Genomic DNA, 24,157 nt, shown 5'->3' with positions numbered 1-24,157 from the left:
GAAGAATTTTAAAATGGGAAATACAAAGACACAAAATTATAAACGAGGGTTTCAAAAATGTCCTTAAATTTGGGCCCAAAAGTCTAATAATCCGTCCTAGGGAAATAATTCTAAATGGGGACCAACAGTTATGCGCAGTATGTTTACTGACTCATTTTTTGTAATACTTTTTTTTAAATTCTTAATTATACAGGAGAAGACCTAAGTAAATTACAGTTCGGTCATTTAATGAAATGCTATTCAGCCACTATACATGATTTCCATCGAGGATTACTGATGACAATGGAAGTGATATGAAATTGAACAAAGAGTTTCATCTCAACTGTGTCAAGAACAGAGTTCACAGAATTAGCAGCAAAGAGAAATGCGAACCAGTAGCAGGGTTTGCCTCTGGAGGGAGGAAATTCAGGTGATTTCTTGTGGTCTCCTGTGTGTTTGCTTAGCTTCTTCGCCTCTGCCTCTGCTCTCTAAGGTTTCCATAATAGAGCCACACCAGATGGAGCAGCAGAGAGAAATCTTGTTAAAAAGTGGAAAGAGAATGTGCATAAGGTCAAAGTACCAAAAGCAAAACCAAATGTTGCAGATATGTGTTCAGATCTGGAGAGGGAATTTTTAGGAGAGATTTGAAGAATTTAACCTGACAAGTAATTATCTGTTTATTACACGTCACCACTGCCGAGGACTTGGTGAGCGCTTGGGACTGCCTTCCCCTGGGTTTCTCGACAAGGAAGGAAAAGAACGCAACTGAGAAGTACGGCTCCAGGAGGCCAAGCACACGCAAAGCTCCTGAACCAGACAGGGGGTTACGATGCACAACCGGAAAGATGGTGCTCATCTAACCAAGGCCCCTGGGCTTCCTGTGCTTGGCCGGGCTGGTATTTTCACAGCAATCTCTCTTAAGAGGGAGGTAATTCCTTCTGATACATAAACTGAGTGAAAACAAAAGGCTGTTAGATAAGCAGTAGTGGAAGGCAAAGGGGACAGAGCAGTCAACATCCCAGGGTAGGGATGTGCTCTGCTAAGGCTCAGGGATATGAGGGAAAGACACAAGGCTATAGGCCACCATTCAGGGTGGCTCCCTGTGGGACCGGGAGCTTAAAGGTACAACACTCTTGGTAACCAACAGCCTTATGCTGTATATTCATGCCCAACACTAAAAATAGGGTAGTACTATATATACGGTGTTGCATCACTAGGAAACGCTAAAACAGGACTATGCAAATGGTCTTTTATAGGAAGAGTATTAATTATGTTTCCCAGCTCTTATAAATAAACCAGAGAGTTCTGGTATTACAGGCTACCTGATTTTCTCTAGCTGTCACTTTGGCTCCTGCTGGTGGATGGGTGCACAGAGGGACTCGTGTGTAAACCCTTAATGCACATGCATAAACTTGTAAGCCTAGTACCATGTTCTGCTCAAAAGAACCCGCCTTGGGTATTCAACACAGTTCTAGTCCAAGACACCCATTAGAAGTCCTACAGCATCCTCATGGACACGCAGAGCAAAAAGACTAAGAGGATATGCCCCGAAAGGTCATCTTCATACTTCCAAAGGGAAATCCTCAGCTTTCACCACATCATCTCTTAATTTAAAAATTATCCAGTTTCACTCAAACACCCGAGCACACAATCTTCCATGGCCTGTCGTCAAAGGAGCATTTTCTTCACATTTTTCAACCTCTCCCTGCTTGTGACCCATGCTCCTCCTCCTCTTCTGCAGCTAACTCACCCTGGTCCCTTTGTTCTTGCTCCCATTCCTGCATGCCCAACCCTGCCCATTCTTGAACCCCATCGCCAATGTCCCCTCCACATAATTTCATGGGTTCCCCAAACAAATTCTGCTTATAATCCTTTTTGGAATTTCAAGGGCACTTTCTACTCTGTATTTTTCTCATATTATACATCAAGTTCCACCTGGTATTACACACACACACAAATGCGTCTCCCTTTTTGAATGACAGAATTGCTCACTGATTGATTCATTCATTCACTGAACACACACTTGCCGTATGCCTATCTGATGATCCAGTGTTAGGGACTGTGCTGGGTACAAGGGATGCTATGGTGAGCAAAACAGGAAAGGGTTTGTACCTCTAGGGAGACATCAGACTGGCAAACAGGTGCTAACAATGGGGATGCTAGATGCTGAAACAGGAGAAGGTCCTGGACCTCCCATCTGACTCAACTTTTCTAGTCTAAGAACGTAACACATCCCACCAGAATCACAACTGGACTGAGAACTGGAGAGGAGAGGAGAAGAGAGTTCAAGCAGAGGGAATACCATGCACGGAGGTCCAGAGGGACGGGAATTCACTAAGCACTAAGTTCCATGAAGGTCTTGGTTTCTGCCTGGTTCAACTTTGTGACTAGAGGTGCATTGGCACAGTGACTTAAATATAATAAATGCTTGTGAATATTGGTTGCATGGGAAAAAATGAGCCAATTCATGAGTCCCTTATTACTCTACATGCCCCTACTCCATTACTATCAAGGAACTCTACAGGTGCCCAACAGGGTGCCATCTCTCAGTGACCCACTCCGGCCAGACAGCTGAAATCCAGGGCCACGCCTCCTCCCGTGCCTTGGATAGCTAGTGTGGGTGCTCAGCCAAGCCCAGCTGGCTGGAGGCGGGGCTCCCTTCATTGCACAGAAAACTGCAGGGCTTTGCAGTGCTTTCCCCAGTAGGGGAGGAATGTGCTTCCTAATGTACCTTTCCTATCCACAAGGGCTGGCATGGCTCTTCCCCTAACAGACCTGGTCCCAAATATGCTGTTTGTGGTGGATTCTGCCCCCAGAACAACAGCTAAACAGCAGGGATCGCCCTCTTCCTGTTCTCCATTCTCCAACCTGTCCTCTTTCCCCCATCGCTCACAAGTGACAAGGAATGGCTGCAGTGTGGGAGAGTCCTTCTGGGGAGCCAAGAAGGAACATACAGGACATCTCAGAGAGCCATAGAGAGGGCTGGATGGTCAAGAGAAGCAAAATCACAACTGCTACTATCAGGTTCCATGAGCAAGAGAAGGCAGAGAATTAAAGCCAGTTTCTGGATTTCCGTAAAGTTAGGTAGATGAGCATTCAAGACCTTGGTCATCAAAGCGCTTGCTTCCATTCATTACTCTGTCTTAGTTCTCGAGCAAGGCGAACATCAGTGCGTTAAAGAGAAAGCATCTCTGAGCAGAAAAGTCTCCAAATCTGGAGGAAGAAGAGGGGAAGGGCAAAGATAACCCAGAAACAAAACTGATGAAATTCAAATGACTGAAAAACCTCGAGTGAGCGGGCGGCAGCGAAACAAACAGAGAATGGAAGCAAGGCCTCTCTGTTTAACCTGGACTGAATCCACAGAGAGTGAAACCTTTCATCTGGCCTTTTCCTTCTTCCTTAAATAGCCAGACAGCACAGCCTAGAGGTTGAGGAGGAGACTGGAGTCGGGCGGCAGTGATACCCAACATGGGTGCTGCTGCTTGCGGGCCCTGAGCATTTGGAAGCAACTCTGTTTTCAAGAACAAGCAAGCATTACTCTACTTTCTACCCCCAGACGAGGATGTGGACTTGCTCTTGCTGGGTTTGATTTCAGAACCAGCAAAGTCAATGGTCTGTACACGTTCCCTTAAAGAAAAGCAAGCAGAGGGGCGCCTCGGGGGGCTCAGTCGGTTAAGCATCTGACTTTGGCTCGGGTCATGATCCCAGGGTCCCGGGATCGAGACCCGCATCAGGCTCCCTGCTTCTCCTTCTCCCTCTGCTGCTATCCCCGCTTGTGCTCTCTCACTCACTCTCTCTCTCTCTCTCTCTCAAATAAACAAATAAAATCTTTTGAAAAGAGAGAGAGAGAAAAGCAAGTAGACAGTCGGTGTGCAGTCTTCATTCATGGTGATGTTCTGAGAATGAAAAGGCCACAGTAAGACAAGCATTTGGTGGGTTTCTCAGCCCTGGCAGAACTGGATGGGAGTAGAGAATGTCTCAGCTTTGCACACCCACTCAGTGCTCCTAGAGGCCAGAGAGAGAGCCATGTGGAGATACGCTACATTCACCCATTTCCCCACCTTGTTTCCACTGCAGTCTGTTCCTTTGGCTAAATAACCCAAGGAATCACAATAAGTTTGCAAGAGTGTCCTTTTCCTGTCAAAACAATGCAGTCCCCTTGGCAGGTTTTTAACCTCATAAAGCTAAAAAGCCTGATTTTCTTCATTTCCAAAATAGGAAGATGAGTCGCTGTGCCCTGTGCCTTACAGAGATGCCATGAAATACTGCATGGGAGCCATCTGACCCATGCCCCAGGATGCTCCCCAAAATGCTGCTGGTGGTGGGGGCTGCCTGCTGTGGCTGTTTTGTTACGGATCTAAACCAGTGGAAACCCCAACGGGCCACCTAAAAATCATATATTCTCAGCAGGCTGATCAGTTTGGTAAAAGAAAGCAAAAAGTTAATCAACACCTGTCACCCTTTTAACTATGTGATCTCCAGAACCATCTCAGGAGTGGGAGTCCTTTCTCACTGGAGAGTCTGGAGGTTTGCAAGAGTCCACCAGAGAACTCCTCCTGCCCACACCCCTTCTCTCCCCTTCAGAATGAACAAGTGCAGGAAGTGTGCCAAGATGCCAGAACCAGGACAATTTTTATATAACCGCATTATTCTCAAATTGGTTCTTGTCCCTTCCCATTGGAAAGGTTTTGACAGTCTTCCTACACATACAAAATGTCAGCCCCAGAATTAGAATCCCACGCCACGAAGCCAGTTCCTAGTGTATAAATTACTTCCTCCCAGACATGAAACAGGTCTGGATGGCGTGCTCACATCTCCTCTCCCAAGGTCACATCACACCGAATTCAGAGCCGTGAGACGCACTGACAATTGGTGACCATTTGGAAAAAAAGGAAGAGAAAAAAATGAAGTCTCCGGAAAGAAAGAATAAAAATAAAAGTCACCCTAACTCCATGGGGAGCTGTTCCACGGCTGTCAAAGCAAGGTCAATGGCAATCACGTAACTGCACCAGGGGTCTCTGGACTGACCCTTTCTTCACCCTCTTGCCTGCACCCCAGAAGAGCCAGGACTGTTCTCAAGGGTGCTCTGGGAGGATCCCACCACGGGCAAAACCATCAGGCCAGGCAACAACAGCAAAGCATGAGGGGAAGAGGTGCTGGATGTTTGCAACAACCCATCCTAGATGCCAAAACCCCGTAACTGCTCATTCTATTCTAGACTCTGATCAAATGCTCTGGTTCTAAGCTCAAGGCACTCCAAATGGTTCACCAGGATGGGGTCAGCCAATTGAAGAGTGCTTCCCGCTGTGAGCAGCAATTTTTTTTTATTTATGTTGTGGTTTTGAGCCCTCCTTGCCTTTGAAAATTCTCACAGAAGCAGACTACTGTGACCGACTGGATCCATGAAGACATAGCCATGGACCTGTGTGCTAGCTAGCTAGGTAGAGGAAAAAGAACCACCTCTTCATTAAAGAGGCTCTTTGAAGGGTATAAAATTCCTGCCCTGATCCTCTAGAATTCATGGACTTTGGGATGTGTCACTTCCTAGGGTCAGCTCCGCTTTTGAAGCTACATACTTCTACTCTCTGACCCAGCTGGTTATGGTCAAATGGAGAACTGTCCCAGTCATCCGACGGGGAAAATGCAGACCCTGGACTGATTACAGCCATCAGATCCAAACGGTTATATCAATAATCAGAATTTATTAACATTTTCTCAGTGCCAGGCAAGTTTCTAAGAACTCAACAACTATTAACTCATTAATCTCCATAGCAACCTTAGGTAGGAACTATTACGCTGCCCATCTTAGATCAATTGTCCAAGATCTCACAGCTGATAAGCAATGGAGCTGGGATGCAAAAAGAGGCAGTCTGGCCCAGAGGCTGTGCTCACTAACACTGTGCTACACAGTTTCAAATAAATTTGACTCATTTATAGGTCACTAAGCCTGCATCCCCCATATATGATCCTTGCACCTGGTGGATGGTGCCCCTTGGCTCCAAAATTCCATGTATAAAGAAAGGATGTCAAAAGGTTTGTACAATACTCTAAGAGGTTAATGGCAAACACTGTTCAATAAGTTGCCTCCTTCTGCCACAGTTGTGTTTCAAAGGGGACAAAGTTCTTGCGGGTTTTAAGCTAAAAATGGAAGGCGAAAGGTTTTGGCTGGAGCAGGTTCTTCTGAACCTTTTTAAAATTACCCCGCTAGGGTGGCTCAGTCGGTTAAGCGTCCAACTCTTGATTTGGGCTCAGGTCATGATCTCAGGGTCGTGAGATCGAGCCCCACATCCGGCTATGAACCGGGCATGGAGCCTGTTTAAGATTCTCTCTCTCCCTCGGCCCCTCCCCTCCCGCTCTCTCTCTCTAAAGATAAAGTAAATAAAATAACCCCACTAAATCACCTTCTCAAGCACATCTGAATTGCGCCTTACAAAGACATCTTTAGCCTGGAGAGCAACTAATACACATCCCTTTGTTAGGAGCGCCCCCTAGTGACAGAAAACAGATTCGACTCTGCCAGGAGATCTACATGGCCCTTGGGTACACCGGGTGCTGAACAGCAAAGGAGCTGGGAAAGGAGGGAGCAGGGGAAACCTGTTTCCTCACTCAGTTTTCGGTAATCATCCCTATAAAATTTTGCCTTGAGCTAAAATAAATCACAATAAAAAATACAAGAGGAAGATGAAGCTCAAATATTGTTATGACAAAGACTCATAGTTCGTGACAAAGACTCATAGTTCGTGACAAAGAACCATAGTTCATTTATTTCAAAAAGTTTTCTTCTAAAATATTTCCTTTAAAAATATCCAGACATTTCACGAGTACAATTATTCACGTGTCCCTTGTCAGGGAGTAAGGACAGATGTATTTTCACCATCTGCAGGGGGCATCCACAGCAGGTAAGGTAAATGCTGGAGGTTTGGGGGCTGATTCTGAGATGGGATTATATTCCCGGCTCCCACTGCCCCTTTGAGCCCCCGCCCCTCTGCTAGGGTGGGGACGCGGGCAATAACATGGCACAGATGTAAATCGCTGACCTGATGGAAACGGGAGGGACAACACATGTTCCGTGGCAAGAGAAGGGCAGAGGAAAAGAGGGCCCACCCTCCACCTCCCTTGGTGAGAGCTCATGCTGGGGCTGCCCCTGCAAGTCACCCTGCACCCATTTTGACTGTTCTTCCCCAATCGAGCCAGAGAGCAAAGCAAGATCAGGGAAGAAAAGATCTGCAAGTATTCTGCATGGAACTTCTTGCTGGTCTCTCTACAGCGTTAGGAAGCGTGATGACGCTAACCCAAGAGAGAGGTGGCCCCACAAGGCTGCACCAACCCGAAGAGCCCACCTTGCAGGAGCTCTGTCCCAGTCATCTGCTCTGCTGGGGTCACTGATGGAAAATACAAACTAATACATGATCTTCCTGGGTTCAGCCAGAGAGATCTTTCCAGAGCTAACTTCTCCCCTTCTACATGTACAACAACAACAAAGCTATGGTCTCCGCACTTAAAACCAAAGGTGAAGACTGTGTGCCATGCTCTGTAGCATTTAACCATAGACATCCACAGAAGACATCGCAGAGCCCACCCCGGACATGTAAGGACAGGACAATGTGATCTCTTCACCTGTAAGGAAGGAGTCCCTTGAAAGACGTGACTCCTACTCGCCAGTCAAGGAAATGAGCAACACAACTGTCTGCAACTCTTTGCCTCAACTATTGGCAGCCTCAGAGAATGCCCTCAGTTGACTGGTTCCTTTCCGAATCTGTCTTAGAGCAGTCTGTTGGCGTGAGGAATGTAAAGGCAGAGATAAAAGCAAAAAATTATCCATAAGCCTCCACAAGGCTCAAGTACTTTCTGTCATCAAGGCAGAAGTCTCAACGACATCTTTGAACATATAACTCAGGAAGTGGTTACTTAAAAGCAAAAGTTGAAAAATGATTCTATAAGATTCTATTCACCTGAGAAATGTATATCAAGAATCAGCTCAGGGGTGCCTGGGTGGCTCAGCTGGTTGAGGGTCTGACTCTTGGTTTCAGCTCAGGTCATGATCTCAGGGTCATGGGATCGAGCCCCATGTCAGGCTCCAGGCTCACGGGGGAGTCTGCTTCAGATTCTCTCTCTCCCTCTGCCCCTCTCCTCCTGTTCGCTAGCTCTCTTTCTCTCTCTCTCTCTCTCTCGCTCTCAAATGAATAAATAAATATTTTAAAAAGAAAGGAAGGGAAAAGAAAAGATAAGAAAAGAAAAAAAAGAAAAGAAATCATCTCAGACTTCCCCAGACAGCTTTGTACCCCATTCCAACAATGCTGGTTTACTAGGACTCCACTGACCACTCGTACCCCCTCCAGGTTATTGCATCACCCATTTTAATTATGTGTATTTTTAACTCAAAATACATTATTACTGTTGTTTCTACAGTCAATATTCATTTAGCTGTTCCATTTCCAGTGCATTCTTTCCTGCATATCCATGTTAAGACAGAAGATAATACTAGATGTACAGACTATTGTACTTCATATAAAAGACCTCCATGACAGCATCAGGAAAAAGAATTGAGAATGAAAGTCGGATATATAGGTACTAGATAAAAGCTCAACTGCCATGAACAACAGACAAATCTCAATTAACAGGGAGGCCAGCTGGGCACCTTAGAGCGTTCCTAGCCCCTGAAAGGCCCCCATGAAGGCTAGAGGACCGCCCCCCCCCTTCCCGCCCCGAGGAGATCCTAAGGCCCCTGTTTTGGTCCTACAACTTCTTGCTCTGCAGACTGATAAGCAGAGCTGCAAGGTCACTGGGTGTCCTGGTGGCTGTCTGTCCAAGTTTGGGGGCGGGTGGGGGGCGGGCGGTCTGGTTGGGAGTCAATGCTGTGGTTTTGCGCCATCTGGTGGCTGATTCTGCTCCAGCTTCACTAATAACGAATCTCCCAGCTAGTTTACACCCTGATGGAGCAAGAGTAGAAATGATAAGGACTGGGGCTTTGCTGCATTTCAGATGCGGCCAGCGGGTGTGTGATCAGAAGGGATCAGGCTGCAGCGTCCATGAGGCAGAACATAGAAGACCGGGTTCCAAGGAACAGGCACGCGCAGTATCTGCCTGCGAATTTACCACCACGCAGGCGTCTCAGTCACTGACAATCCCTCACCAACATCCCCCAGGGGTCTCTCAGGTGGAAGGAATCGTCTGGGGCTGGATGGACTGGCAAGGATTGGCCAGAGCTTCCTGGAAGAACACCCCAGCCCACACTGGGACCTCCTGAATTCTGTGTGGCTAAAACTTGGAGAATTTCAATAAACGACAGTTTAAAAAAACATTTGTTGTCCTTTTGCTTTGATGAACTATTGTTTATGGGTCACATATTTTACTATTTGAAAACAAAGTGCTTGGTTACGAATACTATCCTAATTATTAAATCATTCACATGGGAAAAAAGCTGTTTTACCTTGTGGTTACCAGAGGCGGTTTGCTGCCAAGAGTGGGGAGGGGTGAGGAGCACCACACAATCAGATCAATGTCAAAATTCACTTTCTACAATTCCCACACATGTACTCTGGATTCTTACTAACACTGTCCTTGGGCTCCAAGGGACTGAAGCACATTCTCAGCAACAAAACCCTTATGAGAAAGTCCTGTCAGGAATGATGCAGAAATATAAGCCAAGCCCACCAGAGGAAGGGTCCTCCTCTGTGGACAATGACTGTGGACTGAAAATTCCCCTGATCTCAAGGACGTGGTATTTTCCAGATAACAGGAGTTTCGAGGCAGCTTCTGACTTCAAACAAATGAGTCAAATCCCAGGAGGGTGTCATGCTCCCCCGTGACCGTGCTGAGCAGTGTGCCAAGCACTGGGCAGAGGCCCTGCTACACCACGAACACCTGTCAGCCAGTCAATAGTGGGCTTTCTCTTCCCCACTTAGCACACACAGACCACGGGCCTAGGAGGGAATGAGCCTGGCACTCTCTTCTCCAGGGCTCAACCCCGACTGAAGGCTCCCCAAGCATTCAAAGTACAGTCCATTCTGCTTTTTCCCTGCAGCTATGTTCTATGAAGTCATCGCAAATCCCGAGATAATGAATACCGAGCCATTGCTTCCGAGGGGAGATACAGGGTGAGATGACTTCCGGTCTCTGGTCACAAGACTCGGTCAATCAGTCGATACATAACCTTGTTTTATGTATTTTTTAAAGACACCTTATTTAATATATATTGTTGGTTCATTAACACTGAACTCACAGCAATGACACTGTCATGCCCGACCTGAGTTTATCTCACACACGTATTTCCCCCATAAGGCACATCCTGGCTCCATGCACTTATGAACATCAAGCAGCACTTTAGAACTATGCTTGGGGACCACTTTAAACAGCAATACCACCAACACAAAGCACATATTTCAAAAACCAAGGCCCTGGCTAGCCTATGAAAAGGACTCCCATTTACAGTAGGAGAGCTGAAAGGAGAAGGCAGAGCGTCCCCTTGTTTTGACCTCATGTCTGCAAATGACTACGAAGGCACCACGAGTATTGATTTACAACTAAGTTTTAGTGAATAGCTGGATTTGCAAATACGGAATCCATGAACCGTGAGGATGGAGGATTGACTGAATATTTCAAACCCCTTTGATTTTAAAATTCTCTATAATCTGTCCTCACTTGGAAAAACCAACTCTACTTCTCTCCCCGTGAACCTAAAGGTCAGCCCTCGACACACGTTTGCGGTGTCCCAAGCACACAACTTTCTTTCATCAGTAACTCGTATTTTCAACCACGAATTTTCTCGCCATCCTCCTGGCACAACTTACAACTCTCACACCCCCCAACACTGCCTGTCACAGGGTCATGGGACACCGTGTGATGCTCCAATAATAATATCAATAGTTATTATAACATCAGCATAACTGCATCTAAATTCCTAGTCTCCTTACTCTGTGCCAGGCACTCTTCTGTATGATTTACAAGTATCTAATAATTTAATTCACATAACAAATTTATTGACTCTTATATCCCCAGATTAAAGATAAGGAAACTAACACATGAAAATGTCAAGTAATCTGCCCAAGGAATCAACCCTAGGCAGCCCGAATTTAGAGCCCAAGCTTAAGCCCATGTTACACTCACAGTTATGGTTAGACCAGGAGGCTTCCTCCTGTGTTAGGGAAACAGGGATGGGGATGGAGATGGAGGAAGACATGGATAAATATGCATCTCACTTCATTCCCTGCCATCTGTATTTGAAAAAAATATTAAAATGACACCACGCACTGCATATGCAATTATGTATAATTATACTTGTGTAAAGATGCATAATTATCTTCTATCATCTGGGATACTAGTAGAAAATCCTCTAAAAATTTTAACATGAATCTGTATTAGTCATTTCTTAAAATTTTTTGTATTCTCTGATCTTTTGATACCTTGGAGGAACTGCCCTTCCCAGGGTTAGCTAATTCCTAGAGATAGGAAGCATGCGTTTCATATGCCAACTCGCCAATTCAGATCCCAAACCCCAAAGGATCTCCTTTATCAGGGTTTTGCACTCTGGGCCACTGTCCCCTGGCCCCCATCACCACAAGGCTGACAGCTAGGGGCAGCGCCTCTGCTCCAAAGACCACTGAGATTATTCAAACTGGCCAATCCTAAACCTGCTTCCTCTATCTTGCCTTGCTTTTCCATGGAAACCACAACAAAGGCTCTTATCCACGTTTCCCCCTCACTCCCTCTGCCTCCTGACCCCGCCCAACCCCCCACTCCCGCCCAGTGCTTGTCCACATGCCCTCTGTGATGTGGCACACTCCCTCTCTTGAGAACTATGAGTAAATACATTATCTTTTCTCCAGATGGGGTGCTGGCCTCGACCATGCCGAAACACAATCAAACCTACACTTTAAAAGAGAATCTTAATTCTGAAGTCATCTTTTTCTCATGACCTTTTTTCACTTCCACATTTTAGTCACTTTTCTCTTTTAAGACAATCTGAAAATGTTAAGGGAAATATTTATCAAAACTTCTCATATTAAAATATACTGTTCAGAAACAGTTTCTTTTAAAAATGAGTTTATTGGGGCGCCTGGGTGGCTCAGTCGTTAAGTGTGCGATTCTTGATCTCAGCTCAGGTTTCGAGCTTTCAGCTCATGTCTCAAGCTCAGGGTCGTGAGTTCAGGCCCTGCGTTGGGCTCCACGCCCAGCATGGAACCTACTAAATTGATTGATTGATTGATTCATTCATTCATTCATTTAAAATGAGTTTATTTGGGGCCCAGTCAAGCTAAAGGAATGGGAAAGAAAAGGCATTTAGGAAAAAAAAAAACAGTCTTGTCCAACTTCAACATCTGCCTTGGTTCAAGAGAGACCAGAAAAATGAACTACAGATATGTCCTTTGTAAGGACCATCCAACAGACTGGACGAATAGAGAAGCTACCAATTTGACATTAAGACAAACTCTGAAGGGTTTCTGGCCAGGAATGCAACTCTTCAGAGCATGAAAACCATTTTGCACAGTTCTTGGTCATTATAATCAACAAGGTACAGTTTGATTCGGGCATTTCTCTAGTTTTCAAAATAAAGTCATTCTAAATATGGGAATCTGCCTTCCGTCACCCTGAGAAATGCATGCACCCTTGCCTTCTGACTTCCAATAAGAACAGTATCATCCCAGACAACCCTGACCCCTCCTCCCGCCGGGGCCCCTGCAAGTCTGTTCGGCAACTAGAGAATCATTAACCGAGAGATCTTAGAAGATTAAACGGCTTTGTTTTACAAGCAGGTGCTTTTCTGTGTTATGACTAGCTGTAACACGCCATTTAGCCACTTTAAATGGAGATTTCAGAATTATTTCATCAGAAAAACCTGCTCTGTTGGGAGGCTGTGCTGAGAAGGAATGTAAGGCCATCTGCCTTCTGAAAGGTATTGTGCTTTATTATCCTTTAACAACTGTTCTGCTAGCTTGTTGGAGCAACTGCCCCTTCTACTTTGGAAAACTGAAAAGGCTGCCTGTGATTTCCAGATATGTGCTCTCCAAAAAGCAAGGAAGAGAAGTACTATTTGCTGGGCACATCCTCCATTCCAGACGCTGTGCCAGGCACTAACAGATGATCTTTGATGACCTTCCAAAGACCCTGAAATAGATGGGTAGCTGCACAACCGAGGAACCTGATGCCCGAACAGGTTCAACAACTGGTGCGCTGGCCCAATGGCTGGGAATTAGGGAAGATGGAATTAAAATCTAGGCCCACTCGACTCCAAAAATTTGTCATTTAACACTTCCTGGGCACTGCCTACTCGGGAGACGGAAAATGAGAAAGAACAATCTTCATCTTACGAATTGAATTTTCCTTCAATGAGATCCAAAAATTATCCAAACCTCAGTTGCTCCTAAAGGAGGCAACAGGAAGGAGTTCATGCAGGGAATAGGCAAGATTATTCCTCTTTCTGTGCATCCGGACAGCTTACAGGACCTAGAGATTTTATGGCCAGATACCGGGACCCCGCCAGCTTCCAGCGTTTTGGCACAATGGTCTCTAGGTGGCGCAATGAGCGCATGATTCCATTTACTGAAGCTTGTCTATTTCTGGCTGACTGGACTTGTAAAAGTGAAAATCTGTGCTCATCAAAGCTGTTGGAAATTTTCCACCATTAGAAATCATTACTAACTGGTCTTTCCAATTTCTCAACTCTTCTGATGCAAAATCGTGGCCTGGAAGAAGTTTCAGGGAAAGGACTAAAATTGAAAACTAAGGAAAAAAAAAAAAAAAGAGAACCATGAAAAAATAAAGGAAACCAACACTACTCTTTTTGGTTATTCTAGGTTCCAGGTCTTTGCTTTTTCTAAAATGACTTTTCAAGTCCTTTGAAAGGAGGCCACATAAGAGCTAAAGCCTTAAAACCACATCGAATTAGCTTTCAGTTAAAAAATACACTGTTCTTCCTAAACTACTTGAAGCAGAACACTCAGCAGACACTGAAAACTAAGACGGAGATACACTCTAATACTGAACCGTGGAAGGAATGAACAACGTGTTAACATAGATGGAGCTATACGAAAAAAAGTCACTCAGACTTTGGCTCATGAAATCCCTGCTGATTTCATACAGGACTAGAACATGAAAATAAAAAGGGAGATGTTTCATGCCTCCTGCCCCAATTACATATACCCTTCCTAGAGATCTGTAATAATCCCAGGAACCTGTAATAATCCGAATCCCAGCAAGTGTTCTTCCCCCAATGTCCCCTCTTTCCTCTGTCTTTCAGGTACACAGCCAGAAGGAGAAATGACACTGTGCATTCTGCAATTGCCGCCACCTGGGACAGAGAGACACAGCGAGTCCTGGGGCACTATGAACCAAGAACTAGAGTTTTGCCTTTTCTGCACAGTTCAAATGCACTGGCAATCCAGGTGGTAGCAGAGGAAGACAATGAAATGGGAGTAACTCGGGCATTCCCTACCCCCAGGCTCTCCACTGGGACAGGGTATCAGAATCAATTGGGAGCATTTGGAAATACACATCCCTTGACCTCCTTCCAGGGCATTTTGCTATGACTGGACAGCAAGAGAGATTGGGTGATTTTGTGAAGCTTCCCACATGATTTGGATAGGCCTTGTTCAACACACAGAAGTAAAACCTGGAAAGAACTGGGTAGGGAGGGAGGACGTGAGCTACATCCACATTCATCAGCTATATCCCTGATAAACGGGCTCTGCTAACACACAGATGGGTGACGGCAGGGCTGGGACCACCTGTTAGCCTTGACCATCGATACACATCAAGTACAGGGAACTCTCACCTGGTACCTTGGCCAAGAAACTTTGTGCTAAAATTCTAAAAAATAGATTCTACTAAAAAATTTAAATGGAATGTCAAGATATGAAATATGATTATATAAAAATGAAGTCACAGTACCTCTGTAAAGTTAAGCTGCAAAGCCGAATACGTTTGACAAGTATTCTTATTAGAAAAGACATATTAAGACTATCACCATAAAAACAATAACTTATCAGGTTTATTTATTTATTTATTCTTTTAGTTTAGGAAAGATTGGAGAGGTTAAAAAAATAGTCACTCTGATCCATTGGGCTAATGTGGAAATGACTCAGTGTGGAAAGCAATTTGGTAAATATCAACAACCTTAAAAAATAAATGCCATAGAAATGACAGTCTATGACAGACACAAATTTATCCTAATAATGTGATTATGGATGCACGTAATTACCAGGTGACAAAGATGTCAATTTTAGACTTATTGGTAATTTCAAAACACTGAACTACTCAGCAAAAGGGTTTGGTTAAATACACTGTAGTCCATCCAAAAAATGAAAAACTCCTCAGTAATGAAAAACAATACATGTTAACTAATGTGGAAACATTTCCAAAGACAATCCCCATGAAAGACAGGGTTTCCCATATAACATACAAAGTGTGATACTGATGTATATAAAGATTAATATTTGTGTCTTATGTGTCTGTGTGTGCATACTAAAGAAGATTGTATTTGCAATTTTAAAATAATGCCTAATGATTTCTAATCACTGAAGCCAAAATCTCATTTTTTTCCCATTTATGATGGAGGACAAAATGGAAACCCAATTTTACATCCTCAGAATTTGAGATTAATTAGCTCAAAGTCACAGGAGAAATGCCATGGTGATAAAGGTCAGAATGGAATCCAAGTAGAAACAAAAACTGCAGATTATATTCAGGACAAGTGGCGTTCTGATTTGCAAACTGAACAAAAGGAAATCTAGGGACGGTCTTATTCACGTCCGTAACAAGACAAAATTTTAGGAAAGTACAAATTGCATAAATCTTATCGTGAATACATTTCAGGAGACTCTCAATTTGATTTTGATATGAAATCCATGTATATAAGTGATCCAAGCACTAACCCAATAATAAGATCCATCCCACAGTTGCCATCACCCATTTATTTCGAAGAGAACCTGAAGCATCTTGTGATGTGGAGTTAATGAAATCTACATGCATTCCGGGCTAACGACACTTAATCAGAGCTGAATAAACAAACTCAGTATTAGTCACACTTGTACAAGTTATTCTGCTGCACTGCGGCCAGAAGAGATTGCCATGTGATCCTGTTTACACCAGCTAAACATCTGGAAAATGTGGAAACTATTCTGCGAGGCGCAAGAGGACCACACGCTCAGAGGAGACATCAGTTTCTGTGGCTGAGGTCAGACCCCTGATGTTGGAAGGAGAGCGCTTACTGGAGATAGCTTACTTACAATGAAGCCAAGTTTTTTATAATCCCGGGTGTACATGGACTTGCGTTTCTCCATGCTGCCACTGCTGTTACTAGGTTCAGACTCTGCATCAAAAGCGATTCTTCGAAGTTCAAATATGATGTCCCTCTGAGCCTGAAGGCGTTAGGGAGAAAAAAAGAGGGGAGGGAAGGGAAGAGCTGCTTTCATTGTGTGACATTACATATACTCCCTCTTTCCCCAGGGTCTAAATGAATTACTGCTTTCAGGCCAAAGAAAAACAGATAAAAGACAACCGATGTTCTAAGTTAGGGCTCTGCATAGAGTTCCCCTGCCGTTCTCCCTGCTGGTCAGCCCTGGCTTCATTCCACGATTATCCTCACGGCCAAGTCGTTTGGAATACTTAGGTCAATTACCTAGAAGTACTTTTTTTTTTAATATTTTATTTATTTATTCGACAGAGAGAGACATAGTGAGAGCAGGAACACAAGCAGGGGGAGTGGGAGAGGGAGAAGCAGGCTTCCCGCGGAGCAGAGAGCCCGATGCGGGGCTCGATCCGAGGACCCCGAGATCATGACCTGAGCCGAAGGCAGACGCCTAACGACCGAGCCATCCAGGCACCCCAATTACCTAGAAGTTCTAAATGGAGTCCCAAATATGATGGAAGGCTTGGGTCTGGGGAAAGCCAAGTTCAAGGACCTGGGACTCCCACACTGGCCGAACCAAAGTGAGAGGCACGTGCAGGTTTATGAACAGCATTCAAGTGACAAGGGATCCCTACCTCCACTAAGAAGTGACTACGTGGAAACAAACCCTTAAAAATGGTTAAAATGGTAAATAAGAAAAAACATATATATATGTTTTCAATAAATAAAAGGAAGCATTTCCAAATGGGGAGGCCCATTCCACATTAAAATGCATGGCCTTCCGTCACTAGAAGTGGTAAGCTGACAGTCTCATCTCTCTGGGATGATTAAACTTGGCCTTGCCAAAAGTCCAGGGCACGTTGGACAGCCTCTCCAAGCCTCTCCATCATTCTTAATCGCATGGCCTGGCGCCACGGACGAAGGGCTACAGCAGTTCCACACTTCACATGTGCGGCTCACATCTGCGCTAGATCAGGCCCTCACGTGCCAGTAATGAGTGTTTTCCTTTCCAAAGCTGCAGCGCTGCTTAAGTTGAAAATGGGCTACAGCAGGGCTCCCAGCTGTTTCCTCTCACTCTGTCCTCACACAGTAAAGTTCCCCCAAAAGCCTTTTGGATGGAGGCATAACATTTCATGCACAACAACCAGAAACCTAGAGAGAATTATAACAAACAGCCAACCAACAAAGACGCAAGCCCAGAAATCAGGTGTAACCTGGGACCCCCCCACCCCCACCCTCGGCACTGATCACTGGAGAATGGAGGCAATTGATTCTTCCACCTGAATCAGTATCACACAGGGAAACCAAATGGCCCAAGTTGTCTGGGAACTTGACTCCAAAGCTATTACCATTGATGGTATTAGGACCAAGGGCCAAGATCTGTGGCCATGTGATATCAGGCTTTCTTATCCAATAAAAGAATATGCATGTGTTTGATGTATAATGAAAGAATCCATTTGCTTTATTCTCTGAGCCTATGTTCACCTAAATTTTAAATATATTCCCCCCAAGTTCTGGGGCGTGTTGGGTTAAGCATCTGACTTGGGCTCAGGTCATGATCTCAGGGTCCTGGGATCAGGCTCCCTGCTCAGTGGGAAACCTGCTTCTCCCTCTGCCCCTCCCCCTGCTCGTGCTCTCTCTCTCTCAAATAAATTTTAAAAAATCTTAAAAAGTATATATTCCTCCAAGTTCTAAGTTGATAATAAAACAATATCATCATCTACAAATTCCTGGTTTGGGAGTAGCCCAAGAAAAGATTTTTAATAACCACTTTCTCTCCCGTATATGCTTTTGCTGCAGTCTAGCGAGCACTCACCTGGTCCTGGGGGTCCATCTTGGTCATCATCCTGTCTTCCAGAAGGTTAAAGGTAAGCACCTGCAGCACATACAGCTGGTGCGCCATTTCATTGTTGATGGCTCTCTGAGCTCGGATGACATGCTGGGGAGATAGTTCAGAAATAATATTTTTTTAAAAAAAAGGAAGAAAGAAAAAGCCAGCAACAATTAACTTAACCCCCGTCATTATGCCAAGTAAAACCCCAGAAGTCTTCACTTGAAGCCCGGAGAATGTAGGTTGGTGGGACCACCCTTCAGAAGAAAGGTGAGGATGCAGGTGATCTTGGAGCTTTTCTTTCTATTTTGGCCCAATAAAGTTCCTGATGTTTAGGCCAGACTCCAGGTAAAGAGCTGCTGTGTGCAGCAGAGAGCAGAAGAAAAGAAGGCACTGGACATGTCCTGGTGATCGCAACTATATAAGTCAAGAAAGTGTGCCTGACGTAGAGTATCTTGAAGAGAGCTGTGGATTTCTACAACAGAAGCCTTCCTTGCATGCAACAGAGAAACAAATCGTGTGTGTGTGTTGTAAGCAATTTTGCCATCATCTTGCCGTCAACAGTCTGAGAGGTGATCCAACTTCTAAATGGGGAAAAGTTTTAGAAGCAACATAAAAAAGCAAAGTACCTATCAGGCCTGCAGTTAATTCACCATGGAAACTATCCAGAGACCACCACCACCACAATGCAATGAGGGAATTCATTTCATGTAATGCATAACTTTACTCGCCTGCTAACAATTAAATGAAAAACAAAATGACCCTTCCCCTTAGAAACAGAACCAAAATGCAACAAATATAAAAGAAACGGCAGGAGACTAGATATGGGGAGCCTTTGCCCGCACCGGAGCTGGATCACAAAGGAGATTGAACACTTGGGCCTAACATATGTCTTCTTTAGCAGAGACCATGGTTATCCCTTAAAAATGCCAAAGGACAGGTCAATGTGGCTTTTTGAATGTGCTAGACCCAACCACGTCTTGCCGTCTGAAAGAACTTTCTCAAGGTGCCCCAAAACCAGCATGCACTTGGACTCTACACCCTGGCTGGGAGTACCGTGTCAAAATAGCCAGTTAAAGCAGGAGGGGTGGGGAGAAAAATGAGGAACAGAAAGAAGTCACTGAACCAAGATAATGGGGGTGGTGGGTGTGGGAAGCTAGGCAGTGAGATAGGGAGGTGGAATGAAACGCCATACCCTTCCAGTTCAGAACAGAATGTTAATTCAGAGTAAATATTTCATATCTGAGGTGTATAGGCCATCTATTTTATTAACAATTCAAAAGTATCTGCACTCCAAGTTTTTGCCTGAGAATATGAGCCTTGAACTTCCAGCCATCAAAGTCTCATAGGAGAAGTCCCATCGAAGCAAACTGATCTTTCAGACACGGTGGCTTTAGCCATTCTACCCACCCCCTCTCTGAGCATTCCAACTCTGACTGCCACACCCAGGTAAGAACAGCAGGCTAAGACCTTAATTTAACATTTCTCATCCTTTGTCTCTCCACTCCCCTCCTCTCCCACAAATACCTTCACTGGACTATGCTCTAATATTGCACTTTCCACTTTTACTAAGAACCAGGATAAAGATTAAACATATTATGAATCCTCCTGCAATCTCTACCCAACCATTCTTGGACCAAAAATCTATTCGAATGCTCTACCAACACCCATTTCATATTCCAGGTCCAGGGGGAGAAGTATGTCATCCCCGAAGAACTGGGGTACCTCTTTTATCAAACAACGAAAATTACACTCATATGTTTCTTTTTATCCTAGTCAGCCAGAAGTTCAAAATCAAACTCGATGACAAATTGTAGTCATTGCTGTTGGCTCTGGATTCTAGAGTATTTATTGTGTTTGCCCTCATAAGGTTTTTAATTTTCAACAGCCTCATTGTATTGGAATGTGTGTGTGTGTGTGCACGCGTGTGCATGCGTGCATGTCTGTCCGTGCGTGTGTGTGTGTGAGCTTGCAGAACTCCCTTTTGAAATCATAGAAACAGAAATTGCTTCTTTGGTAAGCTGGGAATCAATCATGCGTGCTTCTTTCAGTCTTTGGTTAAAGTCAAATAGCGGATAAGGCCTCAGGAAATCATGCCCTTCAATTTATTTCTAAACATTCACCACATAACATGCAGGGCTTCTTTTGCACTCACATTTCAGGTCATTTTTGCATTGCAGTTAACCAGTGAATTCCATGTACATCTTCCCTGCTTGTCTCTTGCAAAGGGGCCCAGGGAAATGATGGTCAGAATTTCAGGACTTCTGTCAGAGTCTGACAGGTCTCCAGTTAGCTTCCTCATTAAAAACAGTATAAGCTCACACCAGTGGATATTTTTAAGTCACGGAGCCCCTGATTTCCTACATACAAAGCTAAACTGATGGTGAGGGGGCGCCTGGGTGGCTCAGTCATTAAGCGTCTGCCTTCGGCTCAGGTCATGATCCCAGGGTCCTGGGACGGAGCCCCGCATCGGGCTCCCTGCTCAGCGGGGAGTCTGCTTCTCTCTGCCCCTCCCCCTGCCTGTGCTCTCTCTCTCCCTCATGTTCTCTCTCAAATAAATAAAATCTTTAAAAAAATGAAAAACTAACATGATGGTGAGTGTAATAAACCTGCCCCACCGGGAGAGATTTCCTCCCCTTCCTGCCAGACTGTCTTTCTAGGGCAGTTCCAGAGATGACTCCTTCCAATCATATGAGACCATTCCTGTGGGAAAGCCTTGTTTATTCCAATTCCAAAAGCACACTTCTGCCTCCTTTCTAGTTACTACTGCTTCATCACAGAAGCAAGTCACAGAACAAACCACAAACTGAAGCCAAAAGGGGAGATAAATGAACGCACCAAACCATTCCTGCCCAACAAGGTGGTCACCCCACATAGGTACTCACTGTTAAAATGATGGAACGCAGTTGCTTCTGAGCCAAAATATTCGCCATCTCCTGTTGAAGAAAAACACACCCGCACAAAACCTTAGGTTAGAAAACTACACTTCAACATGGCCCCAAATGACTTTATCCAGGGGGTGCTTCCTAACTGGGTATCAGCAGTATTTCTTATGAAAGAATAGGCTCCAACAGGCAGTAGTATTCAAATTGCTTTTTGAATATTCTGTTTAGGTAACTGAGCCTTGTCCAAAAGTAAAGGGAAGGAAATCTGGCACCCGCAAACTTCTCCTTTTTTAGGAATTTCCTCCTCCCAGGAAAAAGTGAGCGTGGAATAAAAAGCAAATACTCTGGATAAAGGCAATGGTTCTCCATTCAAAAGGCCCATCAGCTTTTCTTAGACTACACATGTACAGGGAGGTTTTACTAGGAAACGTGCCTGCACCAAGGAGTCCCAATATTAGGGCAGCATCACTTTAAGTCTCGAAGTCTTCTAAGAGCCATTTCATCTTAATCTATGCAAAACCAAAGAGTGAGTGGTACGTACTCCAGGGCTTGAAAATAGTCTATGCAAGTCAACTGTGTGGTGCTTTAGGAAGGGACAAATATCTGAGCATGGGCTAATCTCCGAGAGTCCACACTCCGCATTGCTAGGCCTCCTTTCTGTAAGTTGAATTTGGGGCTTTGGCCTGCCGAGCACAGAAGATTTGCAGGTGACTTTATTTAAAGAAGTGATTCACAGACACTCTTTCTAAATATCGAGACATAGATATGAAGCTGAAATTATAAAGTTGGGAACAACCTTGGTGCAAACATTCAAAAACATATTCAGGAAGGCACTTGAATGGTTTTTTTTGGCGGGGAGGGGCTGGATTTTAGAGTTAGAGTTGCTACTCTTGCTGAGTAGAGAAGAAACTAGGCTACAATTCAAAACCGCAACCGTGAATTCAATCACGGCGAAAATAAACTCGCAGGAAGCAAGGAGAGCCCGGATGCATGGGCGGGGAGTGCAAGGGGGACACGCAGGCGGGCTTGGGCAGGAGCCGAAGGTGGGGACTTACAGTCAGAGGACAATCAAGGATGTCAACACTGCTCTCTACACCAACCTAACGGCGCCATCGCCACCACAGAAGAGAAAGCAAGCAGGAGAGAAGAAGGGATGGAAATTCAGAGCGCTCTGTTAGAGGTTACAACTTGATGTTAACACCCCTGCTGACCCACTGCCTGGCAGAGAAAAGTGCACAAATACGGTGAGGTGTTTCAAGACACCTTCCACTCTGTTGAAAACAAGAAAGCAAGGACAGTGATGCATTGGCAAACAAGGGACATGGCAATCTAGAAGGAACCTGTCTTTCCTTGGTCCACAGAAAGTGGGGCTTGCTTCCAAACGCAAACAGAAAGGTCCACTTTTTCTCCTGGACCCGATGAAAAACAAAGGGCCCAAAGGACCCTGTGGCTCTTTTAGCTTATTTTCTTTTATAAAAATGAAATTACTGCCTGACACACAAAAAAAGAAAAATATTCTCTGTGCCTATTTTAGCCTTTTTTTTTTTGAAATTTTAAAATAAGTTAAAAGGGATAATATAGTTCCAATACGTACAGCAATTGTTGTAATTATCTTTGACATTGTTTATCTTCTTCGTAAGACCACGGTCACCTTAGGGGCACAGACACTTCCCTTTTCATCTTTGTATTCATGCGCCCAGAGCACTATGTTTGGCACAGAGTAGACAGTAAATGTTTGGTGGAAAATGAAAGAATATTTTCTACTACCCTCCTAAGGAACAGAGAAGCTTGGTCAGAGAGAAAATAGAAAAATCCTTGTGCACATCATGGATTTGTTGTTGTCGTTCAATATTAGAAAACAGTTTGAGTAGGGGTGCCTGGGTGGTTCAGTCATTAAGCGTCTGCCTTTGGCTCAGGTCATGATCCCGGGGTCCTGGGATTGAGCCCCGCGTCGGGCTCCCTGCTCAGTGAGAAGCCTGCTTCTCCTTCTCCCACTCCCCCTGCTTGTTTTCCCTCTCATGCTGTCTCTCTCTCTCTCTGTGTCAAAAAAATAAATAAAATCTTTAAAAAAAGAAAACAGTTTGAGTAAACTTGAGGCTCCATGGAGAATATTTTATACCATCGAGACAATATAAAAGTATAGATGGATATAAATATGGATATAGGGATATTGACATGGAAAGACGTTCACAAAATCTTGTTTAGTTTTAAAAGCAGTTAAAGTAAATAAACTGCAAGTAGTATGATTCCATCCAGTGAAAAAATTATGTAGGTAGAAGACGCTTTGCACAGAACAAAGCAGGCCCATGCAAAGTGTGACTAGTTGCAAGGGTTCTGTTTGGGGCACGCACTTAGAGGAGTCTTTCAAACTTCTTCTTTTGAATCTGTATTTTCTGATTTTCGCACCAAATCTTTTAACTTGCAAAAAGGTTTTTTAATAATGTTTGTGAAGATCATAAATATTTGTAGAGAAATTTGGAAGAGACCTCACCAACATGTTTGCCATGAGAACAGTAAAATAATGGCAAGGAGTTGTAAGGAAAAGGATCCATTGGCCCTCACCTCCACAAAACAAACACCCCTTCCCTTCTTTTGTGCAGAGAAAGGGAGAATGTCCCACATCCAGGAGGCAGGGGGAAGCGGGGCATCCCTGCCCTCACCCCCCCAACCAGAAAGCCCCCAGGACGCCTTGGCAAAGCAGGAAGTGTTACCCCAGCCCTCAACAAATCCAGGCCTCTACAAACCCAGCACTCTCTCAGTAAGGCCCACTCAATGAATGCACAACGGAATTATCACTCCAGTCTGCCTGCCAAGTAAAAAGATCACAGTGGTATTTTTCTTCAGTCAGAAATAGGTGTTTAAAATCCGTCCGAATTCATTTTATACATTTTGAAAAATAAAGCCCAGATAAATAGAGTCCTATCAATGTGTTTGGTTCAAAGTCAGGAAGAGAAGTTGAAATAAATGAAATTTTTTCACTGAAATGGAATTTATCCAATGTCCTAAGGCTTTAAAAAAACAAAGCTGTTCCTGTAAATCCAATAAATAAATGTTTAGATTATGTTTTAATTTAATTGGAGTGAGAAAACGGGCTTGGTATCTTTCAGGCTCCAGGGA

General features: G+C 44.4%; 1 protein-coding gene across 8 annotated transcripts in view; it reads right to left on the bottom strand.

Moving 5' to 3' along the window:
• Window positions 1-24,157, bottom strand: part of ELMO1 (engulfment and cell motility 1) — a 518,756-nt gene that overhangs the window by 300,059 nt on the left and 194,540 nt on the right. For all 8 annotated transcript variants that reach the window (XM_081800259.1, XM_081800257.1, XM_081800260.1 and 5 more), the window contains 3 exons: window positions 21,041-21,091; window positions 18,141-18,263; window positions 16,203-16,334 (listed from right to left, as the gene is read on the bottom strand). In XM_081800259.1, coding sequence (XP_081656385.1) covers window positions 16,203-16,334; window positions 18,141-18,263; window positions 21,041-21,091 — 306 coding nt within the window. The remainder of the gene's footprint in view (window positions 1-16,202; window positions 16,335-18,140; window positions 18,264-21,040; window positions 21,092-24,157) is intronic.

This window comes from Leptonychotes weddellii, chromosome 12, assembly GCF_054177405.1.
Source record: "Leptonychotes weddellii isolate Sample4059 chromosome 12, ASM5417740v2, whole genome shotgun sequence".
In the NCBI taxonomy this organism is placed as follows: domain Eukaryota; kingdom Metazoa; phylum Chordata; class Mammalia; order Carnivora; family Phocidae; genus Leptonychotes; species Leptonychotes weddellii.
Note: the sequence above shows the minus strand (reverse complement) of the source record. Positions and strands in the feature narration are given on the sequence as shown.